Raw genomic sequence first — 18,893 nt, forward strand, 5'->3', positions numbered from 1 at the left:
ATTTAGCAATAACAAAGTTGCAATGGGCCTTTATCAATACTCAGTCACATATTTACTAGTGTGTTATCGTCTCTATAAAGAATAAGAAATTAATGTAGAGTTACCAAAACAAATTAATCAAACACAGCTTGTGAATCAGGATTATGGATTGCTTTATATATACTCCTTAACCCCCTCACTCCTTTAACCGTCAATTGCAATTGTCATTTATAATCATTCTCCTCATTGCTTATATGGTTTTCCTGAACAGGCAATGAATCAGCCATGTTGTTGCTGCAAACCTGTTAGCACAGTGCAATCTTGTTTCCCCCTGTTATTCATTAAATTTTCTGATTACAGTTGTTAAAAAAAGCCCCCACCCTTCATATATCATGTATGTCAGAGGTGTCAAACTCATTTTCAGTGTGGGCCACATGAACCTGGTGATTGCCTTCAAAGGGCCAAATCTAATTTTAGGACTGTATAAATGTAGGAGTAGTTGCATTTATACAATCCTAAAGTCACACTGGCCCCTTTGAAGGCAATTGAGAGGCTGATGTGGCCTCTGCTGAAAATGAGTCTGACACCCCTGACCTACACACTATAACTATCTTACCCTTTAAGTTATTGTACCATATTCTTCTCCACTTTCATGCTGGAGGAAGAAATTGCGTACTTTATTCAGAAGATATGTGGAAACGCAATCACTTGCAGTTAATAATGATGCTAATTATGCAAATTGATGACCATGCCTTTCCTTAAAAACGAAAACAAATATTTGGCTGTTTCTTATCTACAGGACTACCTTTTTATGGCTGTTTGTAGGAATGATTTCTGTCACCTATTTTTCCACTGGAACCATATCTCACATCAAAGCACCTAAATATCTTTGAAAGTCAGGTACTACGTGTCCGAATACAGACATCTGAAGGTAAAAGATCTCGTTTCTCAGGTGTAACCTATAAAAGTAGAATTAGTTTAGTTTAGTTATGTTAGATACTGTATCATGGTCAGATGAAGCCACTGCTAACAAATATTAGCTGTTCAACTGTTTGACCAAATGGTATTTCTTCATTGCTTACTGTCCTGTGAAAGATGTTACAGTAGAATTGGCTCTTATAATGTATAGCTTGCCAGCTGCAAAACAGAAAAGCAGAATACAGAAATGTAACTGATTTGAACTGCAGGAAACCATAATGGCCCTCTGATTTTTGAAAAAAAAAAATAAAATCTCAGAATGTAATGAATGAAAGAAAAATTTTATTTTTAGGGGATAAAATCTGATTTGTTTTAAGTATGAGTCATTCAGAACAAACAACTATTGTGTATTCTTAATTTTTGCCAGCAACCTGTAACAAACAGAATGCATAGTAGTTTGTTTGCATTATTCGAAATATCTACATTCATGCATGCATGTATGCATAAAAATAACTCAGTACTATAAAGATTAATTACATTCCTGGAATACAAGTTCATGAAGGGTAACCTGTTTTGCAAGAAAACTGCAGATACTTTGTTTTCTTTATGTCGCAGCAGTCTTTCAACTCTTTATTTTGGATGATATTTTAATAAATTGAACTAGTAAATTTGGGTCATAGTGTGGGTGGTGATCGTGGTTTTTGCATTAATTTGCTGGCTACAGCAACACTGAATTCACTATTGTCTTGTGATATTCATGTATGAAACAGGATACAAAGGAAAATAAAGGTAGTAAGCCAAATTCAAATTTGCAGCTCCACTTACTGAACAACTTATAACACAACTGAAATTCTGCTGTTTTGTGTATTTTATGTGCACAGCTACCATATGTTTAATCAGAAAATTTAGCTTTATGTCTAATGCCATGTAAAGTCCACAGGCTAATATGACACACATACAGTCTCACCACCACTCTGTGTCACAGTGGATTGTCTATAAGCAGAATAGAAGATATTCAGGGATGAGTAATGTCTTCAAATCCCGCTGTGCATCTGTCTTACATAAGGCAGGTGCAAGTGCCTGCCAGCGTAAGGGGTGGGTATGAAGCCATTTTGGCCCCCTATAAGTACATCTGTCCCTGCAGATCACAGAATCACAGAACGTTAGGGATTGGAAGAGACCTCGAAAGATCATCTAGTCCAATCCCCCTGCTGGAGCAGGAACGCCTAGATGAGGTTACACAGGAAGGTGTCCAGGCGGGTTTTGAATGTCTCCAGAGAAGGAGACTCCACAACCCCCCTGGGCAGCCTGTTCCAGTGCTCCATCACCCTCACTGAGAAGAAGTTTCTTCTCATATTTAAGTGGGACCTCCTATGTTCCAATTTGCACCCATTGCCACTTGTCTTATCACTGGCTGTCAGTGACATCTCAGTGATGTACTGACATTACTGACAGAAGTAAATGTCAAGATTTGAAACTGGTTACACTGTAGGTTACAAGCAACATTATAGTGCTAACATGGAATTATTAACTTTGTATGTTTTGTGTTGACCCTAAAGGTTTTACTTTTCAGAAATCAATTATAAATACTGTAATGTAGGTCATATTTTTTGATGTATAAGCTATCACAGTGTAGCCTATTTGAAATAGTCACAACTCTTAAAAGGTCAACATCTAAACTTTGCACAATCACATTTCTTGGGAGTACGATTTTGCCATCCATGACCAAGGTAAGAATGATGCAAACACTGCCACAAAAATTTGCTCAAGCCTTTTGCAAAATATGTCACCTTTCAAAATGAATTCTGAATTCCATTTATCGTTCACCACCCATTAACAGGTTGGAGGAAAGGGCAACATTAGATTCATGACACTAAGGGCTCAAAGGCCTAGAAGACAATGTCTTGTCTAAAAAAATAAAAAAAAGATCATTGTTATCTCCTGCATATGGTAAATTTGGTAAATAACAAATGGGTCAGTTATGACTCTTCTTGCACTGAATAGGTTTTATGTAGTCATTTAAAAAGAAACTCAATGATTAAAGCTTTGAATTTGGTCTGCCAGATGACTGACTAAAGATTTCAGAACTGGGATGGCATTCACAATTTGAAAATCACTAAAGCAGAACAGTTGAAGGTGTCATTCTAAACTGAGACTTGATGTTATGCTGATGTGAGCTTACATGGACCCAAAAAATCTAGGTGGTGTCTTCATTTGTCCTCCATCTGTGAAGTGATTAATTTGAAAATGATTCTGCAGAACAATAATATACATAATATTGATAAGGAAAATGAATGCCTTAAAAAATTCCTCTTGTACATGTGACAGGTGCAAATGCTCCAGTAGTCAAAGTTCATAAAAGGAAAGCAAATCCTTACAAATTAATTTTAACAACTGAAAGTTATTTAGGGTAAAGTCTGAGAGGGAGGGGAACAAAATTAATATTATGGCTACAATAAAGCCTTTGCATGCATTGATATCTTGTATTGACACAGTATTACAGAGTACTGACAAAGCTGTGTTTTAAACTATTCTGTACAATACCATCAAGCTAAACAAACTATAGATTCCAACTTGGCTAGTGTAACACCAGTGATTTCTTCCAGTACAGTTACAAGAGTCAGAGACCACCTTTTCATGTCTCTTGTAGATATAGTTATGTTGGCAGGTGTTTGCTGTAAGCATAGCTTTAATTTACTTTACAGACTTCCATAGAAAGTCTTCAGCACAGACTTTGACATGATGTAGAAGTGGAAGATGCATCTTCTATATACCACAGATCTCTACGTTAGTTACATAAGTTCGCGCTGGAGAAAGAAGTTTTATTTTTCTTATACCTGTTTATGAAATAGCAGCAGCTTGGATAATGACAAACAGCTCAGCTGAGCATGCCCTGACACACCCCAGAAGAACTCCCAAAATTATCACTGTGCTAATATGACCTGAACGGGAAACACAGATGTTTATATCAAGTACCTAAGCATCTCTCATAAATTTGCTATGCAATTAGCAGCCTTTTATGGCAAACCATGCAAGGAATGGTGTTGCTAAAACAAACCAAACAGGAATAAAGTTTCCCTTGTGACTTCTGATTAGCAATATAAGCGAACAACCAGATCCAGATTCTGTGCTATGGCATATTTGCCTTGGCCTGGCAATTGCCCTTGAAATGAACTCTCTGCTCACAGAAAGTGTGTGCGACAGCAACTGTTCTGCCTACTGCTCTCTGTGATTAAGGATCACAGTTAGGACAAGTAAGAAATGAAGCAATGAGAAAAGGGGGTTAAAACTCTGTTTCAGACCTACTTTTGTGCAGGCTTAGTTTAGCATTTTTTCATCCTGTACAGTACATATTCCACAGCAATTTCAAAAACAGTATCATTTGAAAGTTAACATCTGCTTAGCTGGTAGCACCAGATAAAACCTCTCATTTGCAATGAACGGGCAAATTTGTTATTGCCACAGTCAATAGCTATTGACTCAGTAGAGCACTTCTGCTTATTACAATCAAATCCTTTTTCTTTTTTTGTTCAATAGTCAATGACACTGTAGTGGAAGGTACTGCTTACAAACTGATGCAATATATATCAGTAGCTGCTAGAAGTCAATGACTGATCTTTACGAAGACGAAACCATGTGCTAAGAACAGCATTACACATCTATTAATCAATTTTAGTGCACCCAATGTGCCTTTATCGGTTAGTGGAACTGTAATGTACCTCAGATAAATAGATTCTGCTGTTATTAATCTAAGTTTTAACACAAAACACCTTTTAATCATGCTATCATTGCATAAATAATTTGGCTAGGACAAGGTTCTGTCTGACTTTTACAACACTTCTTTTACTTATAGGAAATTCCTGTCCTGCATTGGCTTGTACAATCCTAGATTTAGGATTTAGTGGAATGCAAAGTAACTGTTCTGCTCCCAGCTGAAGCCATGTTATTTTCTAAATACCACAGGTGGGGCAGGATAAATGCAAGGCAACACCCTCAAGACAAACTGGCAAAACAGAAGCATAGCAGAGTGTGCGTGTCCATTGCTCAGCCTGCCTCCTACTTCATAACTGCAGTACAGCAGTACTGCAAGACTTTGTTCTTTACACTTTATGTAACTTGCACTTTCCATGCCTCAGGGTGAAGTTTGTTGACAACTCATGTATCTTTTAATTCTATGATTATTGATGTATAATTGTTTTATTTTTTAAACCTTCCTGACCTTCAAACTTTCAAACTTTCTCTATGTATTTTATATCTGAGATGCATATTTTTATAGGACGGTGTGACTATAACAGTAACGCTCACTATTTTTATATTACTTCTAAGCAAACATTGCAAAAACAATACCAAAGTTTGTTGACTCTTTAAAGAAAAGCAGAACTGCTAATGATGATTTCTTGACTTATAGTTGTCTATAATCACTTTTCCTGTAGAACAGGAAAAAAGACTCTAATGTTGGAGCACTGATTTATCTGTTTGTTTCTCTTTTCTTAATGCAATCTTCATTTCTTTCTAGACTGATGGTGAGACATTACAGAAAGAAAATTTATAAATGTGGCAAAGATTAAACAAGCATGCCATTGCCAAATGCATTATACTGTACTCTGTGTGCACCATCTAATTGGATTTAAACAATGTTCATAAATCACAGTCATTAGCCTTTTCAGAAATGAGACAAACACTACTAGATCCACCACGTGAATCCTAGCCATACCGGTGATACTGGTTCATAAACTGCCCATGCTGGTGAAGGCTGGTGGAAATAAATTGCTGCTATACTGCCCATTATAAAGCAAGGAGATAAATTCAATTAAGTCCCTACATATTTACATCTCTTGACAAAGATGTCCAATGCTGCTCAACCAGTATTAACTTGTGTTCTTGTTTGTTGTAAGCAGAACAGTTACTGATGAGGGAGTAATGGAGGAGACTATGTCAGATATTTCCAGAAGTCCACAATGTAATGGATTTTGTTAGTTCAGTAAACAAATTTTCCTAAATAATAATGGTTTTATCTGTGGAATACTGTGTGAAGAAAAAAAAATACTCTTAATCTTAATTTAGAACCACAGAGAGACAGATTTGAATAAAGTCATCCCATAAACCTATTGAAATTCCATTCTAATGACTTGAGTTCAGGCACTATACTTCCCTCTTCATTCCAGTACATTGTTTTAAAAACTTAGCTTTTAATATTCTAACAAGGTAAAACCAGGAAATACTCATAACATATTTATTGTGTTTACTGTGATGGTAAGAGACAATTGTTTTATACAGACAATAATTGATCTGTAAAAGAAAAACATAAGTACTGCAAATAAGCAAACAACATGGCTTAGTTGAGGCAACGATTAGTTTTGAGAAGAGCATATCTCATCAGTTTTTTAATTCATCACTGCAAAATGTTGGCATTAAAGAACTTACATGCATGTAAATAAGACTTCATAATCAAATGATATTTGAGCATTTCAGAAAAGCCCATAACCCTGCTAAAAATGCCAGATTTCAGAGGCAAGGGATATCGCTTTGTAGCTGCAACACGTATAAAGAGTAAGACATTTCACAGATTATTCTGGAATTTTAGTGAGTAATTTCCAAGTGTACAATAAGGTTACAAGAGTTTACATTTTATTTCTCTAAAATAGGAAACCGATCTTTTCTGGTACCAAAATAGTAAACCACAACAAAATAAAGAGTGCTTGTGTGAAAAGAAGACTTATAACTGCTACTTTGCATTATTATTTGACTTAATTGTAAACTCAGTTACATTTATGATTTCCTCTACTGTATTTCACTTGCCTATAAGCCAACTCTACAGGCCTATTTCATAAGAATCTTTAAAGACTTTATTTGAATGAGGAGGATTTTTAGTTTAAAAAATAAACATTAAATATTTCTAATGGAAAATGTATAGGCTGTGCATTTCCTATTATGGTCCCAAGCTCTACAGTTTCTGCTGCATTTTATGATTTGGATAATTTTGGAGAATTGCCATCCATTTTGAACATGGAAGCAATACTTAATTTTGATGCTAAATGACACAGAATGGGAAAAACAACAAACAGCTATTAATAGTAACTTACTTTTTGTAACGACTCCTTCAAGGCGAATTATATTTGGGTGATCAAATTGTCCCATGATGCTAGCCTCTCTCAGGAAATCTCTTCTCTGCCTGTCCATGTAGCCACCTTTCAGAGTTTTAATTGCAACAGGTATCTCTCTTTTTCCTGGTGTTTTAAGACGTCCACTGCATACTTCTCCAAACTCACCTTAGACAGATAAAATATGTGTTAGGTCATTCACAGTGACTGAAGGACTATAGTACAGTTTGTATTGCTGAACTTAAATGCCTTATTTTTTAAAATAACCTTCAATAGCTGTCTTAAAACCTGACTTTTTTAATAGTTCAGAGTTACATGTAGTCATCAATGAAACAAACACAAAACTATTCAAGAAACTCACACATCCTGTAGAAGTGGGAGGAGAAATAACAGATGGCATATTCAAGTTCTCGAGTTTCATCACATCCCAGAAAAGCAAAATATTCAGTATTACTTCACAACAAATAATCACCTTTCCTTTGTGCCATACCACGAGATCACGGGGACTTGTACTTTCAATGCAACTGCCAAACCATCTGCCCTCCACAGTGTGGTTCATCTTGCTTTACTAACACTTTGAACTCCTACATCAATGCTTGTGAAATAACTGAGCATGCTATGAGGAAGGAACGTAATGACACTTAGATTTTTGTTCTAATGTTGGCAAAACACCTAAAATATCTATTTATAGCAATATCTATCTATGGAGTGTCATCCACTATGACCTGTATAAAAAGAAATGCTGTGAGAATATAAGAATATCTGACTATCCTCCAATTGTAGAAAGCGTTTAAAATGTACTCAAGGCTATCATGCCCCAGAAAAGCACTTGCACATGATTTACTTACATGGACTCACACACCTGCTTGAAATGAATTACATATTTCACTCTTCAAAGGCTAACAATTTCAGCAAATCAGGACTGAACTGAGTAACGAGAGGAATCTCAAAGCTTGCTTCACACGATATTTTCCTGGGTATTTAAGTGCCTTTGAAGAATGCATGTCTCCTTACGTTCCCTTTACACATTTACTAATTAAGTTTATATGAAAATCATAGCTTCCCTTAGATCTTTAGAGGAAACAAGTTCTTACCACCTCCATTGACTGCTGTTTGAATTAGTTTTCCTTAAACTTCAAGGGCAGAACAAAAGAAAACAAAATAAGAGAGCTCGAGCCTGTAACAATGTGTCTTCAGATATGAACTGAAGCTAGGAGAGGCCTTAAAGGTAGAAGCTTCACTTCAGAAAATGATCACTCCCTATGTTAAAGGATTACAACGGATATTGTCATACAAGTTTTATTTTGTTAGAATCAGTTGCTTTCACTAAAACAAAACAAGGTTTTATTAGCCAATACGATCCAGGAAGAGTGGAGGGATTAAAAAGCCAATTTCATAGCTTGTCTTTCATTTCAAAACAGAGACATCCTCAGGTGTAAGAGTACAATTAACAGATGCTGAACATATCCTCTGAATAACTTAGCAGCTTCTTAAACAGCTACCAAAGCCAAGTGTCCTAGATTTTATTTCTCCAAAAAAACCACCACCCATTTGTTTTATTTCTACTTAATTTTTAAAAATAAATGAAAGCAAATGCTTCCCCGAAGATGTATGCATATGTGTGAAAATATATGTCATCAGACTAATGCTCTGGGAATTTTGACAAAAGGTGAAGTTGGGTAGGAATTTTCCTATACAATTTTGCTCCTTTAGCTCTTAAAAAGGCTCTCCTTAAAAGTTTGTTTGTCTGACTACTGCCCCTGAAAAAGTAGCTAGTTTGGACTTTTAAAGGTCTACCATAAAACAAAGTCATGAAGCCTGAGTGATTTGGAGGAAACATGGTATATCAATCTTCTATTCTGTGAAACATCCAGAAGTGCTAGAATGTATCTCTAAAGTCATGACCTTATTGCACCTGACTGGCCTTTCAAACTTAAATGCCTAAAATGAGAAAAATTTCCAATTTCTTTCTTTTGAAGAAAGAGCAAAAAGCAAAAATGCTAGAGCCTCAATATCGAGTTTTAAAAAGATATTTCATAATCAATATATCTGCAGAACTGCAAAATCTCATTTTTGAGAATAATTTGGAGAGCATAGGTTATAGAATAAATCATTTTGCTATTATAGGATTATACAAGAGTACTACCATTTGAGAATTTCGGAAATAATGGCATTAGTACCTCAGGGTCTGTAAAGGACTGTTCACCAAGTGTTTTAAAATGGATTAAACAGAAGGAGGCAAATGAAGGACTTATAATCCCAAGATTTATTATCTGTACAACATCGTGTCTTTTCCCTGACCTGTTTCTTCCTCCCTCCCCCCCCCCTTTTTTTTTTTGATTCATGATTTGTAGAGGTAGAAAGAAATTTCTTTCCCCTTGGATATTGGGATTGACAAACTGGTGAACATAAAGACTAACCGCAATTTTTTGTGATGTGATGTCAGACAGTAAGTGATCATCAGCTCACAGAACAGACAATTGCTGCACTTAGAAACCTACGGTATGTGTAATAACTTCTAGTTTTAGTTTAAACTAGACAGAGATCAAGCATACGAAGCATTCAACTATTTACACTGAGAAAGAGTTTGATGAGATTTCATCCCAGAGTATTTTTCTACACTTTTGTTCAGATAAAGAATTTTGAATGCTTTTAAAGTCAAAGGGGAATGTATTCAAGAAAAGTGTTTTTTAAAATATAAGTTTTATTGCTCAGGTTTGAAGATAAACAAGACAAATGTTGACCTCGCAGCAGTAAAGGTTCATGACTGCATGTGTAATAAGTAGAAGCTAACAGCCAGATGTCAATGAAGTTGACATCTTTCTTTGCTCCAGGGAAAAAGCCGGTGATAACTACAGAAAAAAAGAGAGTTCATTGTCTGCTCAGTTTTAATAAAGTGTAAATAATCCGTGGTTTAATCGCATAAACCCCACATCTTACTGTATGGTATACAAAAGCTAATTGAGCAGTCTAGGAACTAACCCTGCGCAAACCACACATTGCTTTTCTCATTCAGTCATAACACATGTGTTATTTAAAATGAAACAGAACAGTCACTTAAAAGTCTGATATGCAGTCTGGTATTACTCTATGGGATCAAAACAAATGTCTTACAACACAGACAGTTGCTGTTGATGCAACTGAAATGTCACAGCACCAAATACAGTTCAACTACTTTTTCCCAGTTTTAGTCATTTGACCTTTGGGAGAACTGGCAAAGAATACAGCGTACTCAGTGCAAAATCGAAGACTTGGCCTCTTACCTGAGTGTCAACATTTTAACAAAGAAGATAAGAGGATAATTGTAACTTTTAGGACAGATTTGACAAAGTACATACGGGAATTCCTTCCATGAAGAGGCAATGAAGCCTTAAACCAAAGAGCAAGAAGTGATGGAGCAGAAAAAAGTCTCATGGACAGGACAAAATCAAACAATATACCATGTCAGCAGGTGCAGCAAACTCAGTATGAAGAGTGGCTGAAAGGGATCATCTGAAAATAATCTACAGCAATGAATAGATGGCACATTGTGGGAACTGGCAAAAATGCACCCATTGATCTTTACAATGAATCAATGTGAGATCTCATGGAATAAAAGTGATTAAAAAAAAACTCGACCAAGAGTTTTGAATCCAAAAATATAAAATATCAAATTAAGCAACAGTAAAACTTTGCTGTAAGAACTGGATAAAATAAAAGGGATTGGATTAATCAATTTAATCACCAAATAAACAATAACTATTGCTGCAATGGGAACTTTACTCATACCTGTTTATTTGATTTATGTTATCATGAGAAACATCAGCTAAGCACTTCCAAATAGGTTCTCTTTGCCTTTGATATTGCAATCTGCTTGCTATTATGGACATGTGATCAAACTACAATTTCCATTTTGGTTCTAAACTGTTTCCCCTACTGCCTTTACCCTCCAGTTTGAACCAAGATATCAGAAGTTATTTAAAGATTAAGAGACCATTAATGGCTATTAACCTGGATAATATTTCATTCAATCAAAAGGTCTACAAAATAGTACTTTTTCAGATGAACCAGATGTAAGGCAGAAGATGAGGGGAAGCCACTCACCTTGGATCTGGATTTATGTTCAGATATTGTTGCTTTAATGCAGATTTCTTGCATCTACACGTCGAGTAAGTAAAGCATGAATAATTTAGAAAGGACTTTGCAAAGGACTGTATTTTAGTTGCTTTATTTGCACCAAAGCACCAGAAGGAAGGAGAGTAATTCAGAGAGTTTGCAGATGTACTGAAACACCAAAAGCATGCCAAAGGCAATGACTGGGAGAGCTGAGATCAAAGTTTTAATTAACTGGCTCCGTATAATATAGTGGCTGCTTTCAAAACCACCACCTCAGTAAATGTCCACTAGGAGGACTTGAAAAAGGATTTTGATGAGAGATTGCAGTAACTCATTTTCTACCAAAGCAATCTCACGAGCTCAGCATCCTTTCTTAACTTGTTGCTGCTTTGCATTTGTTATTATCTGCCTAATGATATGAACTTGCAAAAGGAATGTTTATTAAATCTACAACTGAATGCACAAATGTTCTCTTTTTAATTTGGCTATGATGTCTTTGACTGTCTCAGGCCAAGTGTTATCTTGATCTTCACAGCTACTAAAGGCTAGTTTCCCAACTGCTGTTACTGCTTGAAGATCTTGCTACTTTGTCAAGTTGACCATCTTTTCCCACCTTCTCTGAACTTATTTTTAGCATCTGATGGGCAAACATCATTATGTGGAGCAGTCAGTGTGTAAGCAACAATTTTAGATACTTGCTCTTCTTTTAATGTCACATAGTACTACCCCTATGTTACTGGTGCTTAGCACCAAAGGAACAGACTGAATTGTCTGCATAACGTGGCTAATACATGATTGCAGAGAAATCCCAATGTCTTGTGCAGCATTCAGATGTACCTGTGCAACAGAGGGTGACAGGTAAATACATTCAGTAGCTCTTAGATTTTGCATTTCTAAGCAGAGACTGAAACACAGGACAAAAATAATTAATACAAAGCCTTTTTTTTCACATCTATAGTGGATGTGTATCTGAGGTTAAGTGGAGTGGTTAGAAGATTTTAACTTTCAGTGATGCTGTAACCAGAAATCAGATTATCAGAAGTTTTAGTTGAAAATACTACTTCTGATTTGATGGTATCATCCTCAGATAGATGCAAGAGATTACTCAGCAGCAAATAATATGATGTACATTTCCAGCTGACTTTATCCAAGATTATAATTACCATATACTTCAAAAGATAACTTGAATACAGAGTTGGGCAAGCTGAAAAAAGAAGCTAGAAAAAATACTTCCCTTGAGTGTCAAAGCCATCTGCACTGCAACTAGTGAATCGTCAAGAGCTTTTGGACATGACAGTTTCCACTGCAAAAGTGAATTTGAACCTGCTTTCAGGAAAAGATTGTTTTCAAAAATCTATTGAGCAGAAATGCTAGGAAGAAAGTTTCAAACATTTGTAATGTTTCACTTTGAGATTTTCAAAACTAAAACTTTTAGTTCTTGAATACAAATATTTTTTTCTTTTGAAAAATTAAAGATATTAAAAATTAAAATAATTGATCAAAATAAAATGTTCAAGCAAAGCAAATTTACAAATTGCATCTATTAATTCACTTCTTACATTTTATAAAACATTTTGATTTTTTATTTACTTAGGTGACAATTACAAACATCTTCTAAAATTATTATCTTATGATAAGAAATCCATTTTATAACCATTTGCAGAGTTTAATACAGAATCAGAGAGGCACAAAGAAAGGCTTTAGGACTTCTGTGAATTATAATATGTTACGTCCCCTAGCAGCTATTGAAGAACTCTGTGAGAATTTGTACTCTGTGCCTCAGGCAGGGTATTTAACCTGTATCTTGTCTGCATGGAAACGGGTTTAAATTTCATTACAACCAGTTTGCAAATCCTGCTAGGCAAGTATCTTTGAAGATGGCAGATTACCCAAGTAATTTTAGAAGATAAAAAATATAAAAATAAAATATGTCAAAGCAGGCAAAGATTCACTCCCATGCATACAAGAAAAGGGAGACACAAGCTGAGTAAAGAATTTTCATAAATGAATTAAGTTGAGAATAAGGACACAATTTTCATCTAAACTAAAATCAATAACCTCAGTCCTTGTCTGTTGCATTCAACTCCTTTGAAATCAGCAGTTATACTAGCCCTGAATGTAGTTCAATATGGTTTATAATCTACAACATCAATATCTATAGTATGTCTGAAGAAAAGGAAGAAATAAAAGAAATCAGATAGAATGTTTTCTGCAGCAGTCAGCTCTCTGGGGGCTCTCTCAAGATCATAATTCCAATGGTGCACAGTGCCAGCTACATATTACTTAGCTTAAGCAATCAGGTGAACTCTAAAGTACTCTGGTGATATGGACTGCAGCAGGAAACGGAATTTTTTCTCATACTTTCTGGTCGATACTTTCTCTCCCCTGTTCATTAACAGACCAGGTTTTATTTTTGTTTTATTAGTTGCATGATATTTTCTAGTGCATAAAACACACGTGAGCAACACTAGAGACATTGCCATTGCTATCAGTGTAGAAATGAATCATTAAATGAGGGATCTCAACTGAAAGATACGACACTTTTCTTGACTGACTAAGATATACGAAACAAAGATAAAAAAGAAGGATCACAGTGTCACACATGTCTTCTGAATGTAATTTTCCTGACAATACCAGGTAGCATGAGTTCTTTCAAAGTCTCACTATAAGTAAACTGATTTTTTTTTTCCACTGACTCCTTTCCACAAAATGTGCTTCTGATTTTTGCAGTCTGTTGTACTGTGAACTATTTTATTATTTTCTTGATGGCATTTTAGTTGATGGAAGTAAATAAAGGGGAAAAAAAAGGCATTTGTATGTTATAATACACTTAGCAAGTATTGCAAAAGAAAGCCAAGAATGAACAGTGCAATGATGGGCACTAGAGTATGGAACGTACTAATTGTTGCTACTGAAATAAAATTACAGTGAGGTGAAACCAAAACATCCGTGTGGTCAGTATTACAAGTACTTTTAAAACAGTAGTTTACAAAACTCAGTCACTCTTAATATCTTACGCACACAGAGAAATATCCATATTGTATTAACTGAAGACAGGTAAAGCGTTAATGCCTTTCACAGCAGAAAATGAAATTCCAGTGCTGGAATTAGAACTCAGGATTCTGTTCCTATATTCATCAAAATTTCTGACACAGACTCTTAGCTCTCCCACTTTCTGTAGGGGATGAGAAATGATTAACGCTCCTCGGGAAGTGGGGTGTGCGGGTAACAACAGAGAGGATGTAATGCACCACAGGAACTTCAGACTCTCCTTGCCAGTCTGTTTTTTGTTTTAATCTGTTATAATTGTGAGAAATGGTGGTAGGCCTTCTGAATGACATGTTGATCACAAGCTATGCATTGAGATCCACTAGTTAGGGATCTACTAGTTAGGCCCTTTTCTAGCCTTGTCTCTTTAAGTCCTCAGTACACTACAGCTGGGTAAAACAGAAAGCAAGCCATCTCAGGATCTGGTCAATAGTGAAATACTATCTGCCCCAGAGAGTCAGAACCCAAGTTACAAGAAATGGTTTTACAAGACTCTGATCTTTTCAAGTATTCCGCTTTTGTTGTGTTAACTGCAAAGGTGTGTTTTCTGAACCACTGAGCTGCCGCCAGGACCTCCAGTGAACTCCAGACAGCAGCCATGAGCCTTTATCTGACAAAGGCTTTCCAGAAGTGAACGTGTGGCAACACTTGCACAGCAGTTTCCTGAGTAGTAAAACCTGATAATTAAACAAAAGCTAAGACAGGGAGATAACAGTGCGCAGAATAGACATGCCTATAAACATAGCACATAAGCAAAGGGTAAGATCCCTGAAAACACAAGGTGGCACGTTATGTCCCTTAGAAAAAAAAATATACATACAGGATTAATGAGTTTCTGCAATTTATTATCAACTAGCTGTGAAATGGCCCACAGCCCAAATGAGATATTCTCAACTGAAGGTAAACAACCTCATAGGCAAGAACAGGGTCTAAACCAACTTCTTAGATGTAATTTTAGTCTGTTCCCACCATGCACTTGGGCAAAGACAAACAAGGATGTAGGAAGAGAATATGCAGGTTTTTTTCCCATTCATCCTGCTTCCTAGATCCACAGCACCTTTCATACTATCTAAACCTTTTCATCAGAGCTTCGTTTTTTACCCTCGCTGCCAATGACCCTCCTCTACACAGCTACAGGAAAGCCTGTCCCAAGCCAGCCTCTCCTCTTCCCGCTTGTACTCCTCTTATCCTCCATTAGAGAATATTTTTTTGCCAAGTCTTTTATACTCTGATCTTATCTCCCCCAAGAAATAGATTCTGATCTAATCTCCCTCTCAGTGACAGAGAACATGTGACACTATGGCAAATGCTGAGTGACGTAGTGTTTTGATTATGTTTGGAACAGAGGAAAACAAAACCAACCCCATCAAAAAAACAACTCTACTCCAAAAATTGGTAAAGCTTAAAAAAAAGTTTGGGATAAATCTATTACTTCGGACAATCTGCCTCTCAACTCCTTATTTGAATATACCCACATTTAGAACATAAGACAAACGCAGTATCTCATGTACACCACACCTGAGAGTGAACTGGTGCTATCAGAGAAATATGTCCACATTTTGTACTACACTTGACCACTTGCATTATCCTGGTAGCTTGAGAAAAGCATCCTATCCATGCTGAGACATTTTTTAAAGTGGGTGTACTATTACCTGCCCCAATAACTCTCTCAATACGAATTCTCGAAGGATCTATCTCCTTTGCAAACTCATGGACAGCAAGAGATGGATCTTCATATGTGTCTGGATCAATATATGTTTTGATCCCCGGGAACCGTACTGCAAAAAAAAAAAAGAATACTAGGAATCAAGCATACTTTGACATTCAAGCACCGCAATAATATGGTTTTCTAATTTACTTTTTTTTTGATTGATTAGACAATTGAAACAATTGGAAACAACACACTGTATCTTCAACATTTTAAGTTCCAGAACCCAGTAATGACCCCAAATTACTAATGCTTGCTACTGATTTCACAAAAGCTGACTGCAGAATGCACGAATTGTCCCCATTTGCTGGCAGCACTAGGCTTTCAAAGATTGACTAGACACAGACTTAGCATTTCCTTTCATCATTCAAGTGGCTTTTTAAGGTGAGACGTTAAAGACATGGGTGTTAAAGAGCACTTGAGAGACCTGGGGCTGTTTAACCTGGAGAAAAGGAAGCTGAGGGGAGACCTTATCACTTTCTACAACTACCTGAAAGGAGGCTGGAGCATGGAGGGCATTCGTCTCTTCTCCCAAGTAGCGAGTGATAGGACAAGAGGAAATGGCCTCAAGTTGCACCAGGGGAGGTTTAGATTGGATATGAGGAAAAAATTCTTCATGGAAAGGGTTGTCAAGCACTGGAACAGGCTGCTCACAGGGCAGCGGTTGAGTCAACATCCGTGGAGATATTTAAAATGCATTTAGACAAGGTTCTTAGGGACATGCTTTAGTGCTAGTTAGTTTATGTTTGAACTTGATGATCCTGAGTCTTTTCCAACTGGAATGATTCTATGATTCTATGATTATAACTCCATAGACAGAGGACAAGCCTCTGCCAACCCAATACTAACAAATGCTTTCAAAAGTACTGGCTGAAACTGTGAGCAAGGTCCTGCTGGACTCTGCTCAAACCTCTTGAGATGTTCTAGGAGACCAAAAGCATGGATACTTCTTCAGGATTGCTGCAGTGCGCTGATACATCAAACATCCTTTCAGCTTGCAATGACAACTAATAAATGGTATTAGTGTAAAGAATGAAGAAAATACTGGTACTAGTTTCTCTGAAACAGGTCCCAAAGTCTATCCTGTCCCACAGGAAGAAAAAATCAAAGACATTTGGTAAACTCAGTCTTTGCTATTCAACTGATAAGATAGCGTCAAACTCTTATGCTGTTTTCTCTTTGTGTCACCTGAATGCAAGCACCTCCTGAGGTATAGCATTTCAGACAGGAAAATTAAGAGGACAATAAAGCTTTTGGAAACTCCTCCTTAAGAAAAACTAACAGCCCTAGCTAAGTTTTAAGGAAAATGCTATTTTGGGTAAGACTTTTCTTATTGTAAGCATTTCCTTTCCAAATGCTTTTGACTGGTTTAGTCTGAAGAGGCTCCTTAGTGTCTCTGCACTTACCTGCCATCCTTAAGAAATGCTTCAAGTACAGCTGGTAAATCTGGAAAATGCAGCAAGTGACAAAAGAAAATATGAGTTCTGAGCTGGTCCCTTGAAAGAGTGTCTACAGAGACACCAAGTGAGGACTCAAAGATATGGGGAAAAGAAGATTCTGAAGACCAACAGTGATTACTGCCAAAGCAGTTTATATTCCCCTTTGCTGCTGCTTGGACAATTTAGGCAATCTGTCCTTTACTTTGAAAACAGTGCCTTCTAATTCACTCCTTTTATTTACAGGCAGATGGCTGAACATTCCTTTTGTGAAACAGGTCCAGTCTTTGAGATCCTTTTCCCTGAGGATGGGTCCTGGAGGACTGTGCTGCTTCATTCTCTTCTGATCAGCTTGAACAATTCGTGAGCCAGGTGCAATATAGGAACAAAAACATCCAAATCCATTTACAAGGCTCTAATAATTTCTGTCTGCTTCCTTGGAGATGACCGTGGCAATAGTGGGTTGATGCCAGATTGCTTTGGCAGGGTCCAGCAAGCCATCATTTTCTGGCACAGCTAATATCCCTTGTGTTCTCGAGTATGGCATGTCCAAGAACTTACATTGTTTCTCTTGGACTATCTGGATGGGAAAATTTTTAGGCTGCTGCCATGTGGTGATTAAGTTCTGGAAAACTTTCAATTCATTAACAGAAGTTGACGTAGATAATTCATCAACTTATCAGGATAAGAAGAGGGTACTATGGCTGGGTCCAGAGGACTTATTTTAAAAGAATTAAGTGTGTCTCAGCCTTCTTCCTGTTAACACTTGGTAGCTGAGTCTAAAGCAGCTCATTATTTGGTGAGCCTAAATGCATTAGGTGAAGAACACATGTTCAGGATATATTAATATGGCTGGGCTTCACTAAGTAGCGTGCAAAAACTATATGGACAACTGCCAACAGAGTACCCACACCATACAGAACTGGGGAGGATACCAGGCATCATGGGATGTCATGTTACCAGCAATATCACAGACCCCTTTCTAACTCCCTTCAAAGAGTTTATTGCCTGAAATCTTCTGATTCACGCTGAGCTCCCAAGGGAGAGGGGAAGGAGGAATGCAGCAGAAACAAGGCATGTAAAGCATGGACACGACAAGTCTGGAAAACAGGAACAGGTGACGCTAACCGGTGCAAGTTTGCAGTGGAGCTTCTTTTAAACAGCTTCAGCCAGTCTAGGAGTGGCCACTTTCACACTGATCCCAGCAGAGACTGTGCAGCTCCACATATTGTTTCAAATTGAGATACTGAATACCAAATCGATAGGTAGTCAGCAGTCAGAAAAACATTGCTGCTACTACGAAGCAGCTTCTGATGGAGGCGCTGACTGCTCAGTGTAAAGGACAGAGTATTATTGGCAATACAGTCTTAGCTGCTGGGGTAAATCACAGTAATTCCTCTTTACCCTTGGTTCTATGGAGCACATACAGGAGTAGAGACTTGCCCACTCAAGTTTGATGCTGAAATAACTGCAAATGAATGAGAAGGCTCTGAGATGAAGCTTTGTGTCAATGTGAAATACAGTCATCATTTACCCTGTCCTGAAAGACACTGAGTGAGGCTTTGCTCAAATTCAGTCATGGTCTCAGAAGCATATATCAAACTTTCA

The 18,893-nt window shown here is 37.0% G+C and overlaps 1 protein-coding gene across 1 annotated transcript in view; it reads right to left on the reverse strand.

Annotated features, from left to right (window-relative positions):
• The window catches only part of EPHA6 (EPH receptor A6), a gene marked incomplete at both ends in the record, with an annotated part of 485,307 nt that overhangs the window by 99,923 nt on the left and 366,491 nt on the right, over positions 1 to 18,893 (reverse strand). The window contains 2 exons of the mRNA XM_080364048.1: positions 6,981 to 7,166; positions 15,794 to 15,919. Coding sequence (XP_080220174.1) covers positions 6,981 to 7,166; positions 15,794 to 15,919 — 312 coding nt within the window. The remainder of the gene's footprint in view (positions 1 to 6,980; positions 7,167 to 15,793; positions 15,920 to 18,893) is intronic.

This window comes from Nesoenas mayeri (genome assembly GCF_963082525.1).
Source record: "Nesoenas mayeri genome assembly, chromosome: 1".
Taxonomy (NCBI): domain Eukaryota; kingdom Metazoa; phylum Chordata; class Aves; order Columbiformes; family Columbidae; genus Nesoenas; species Nesoenas mayeri.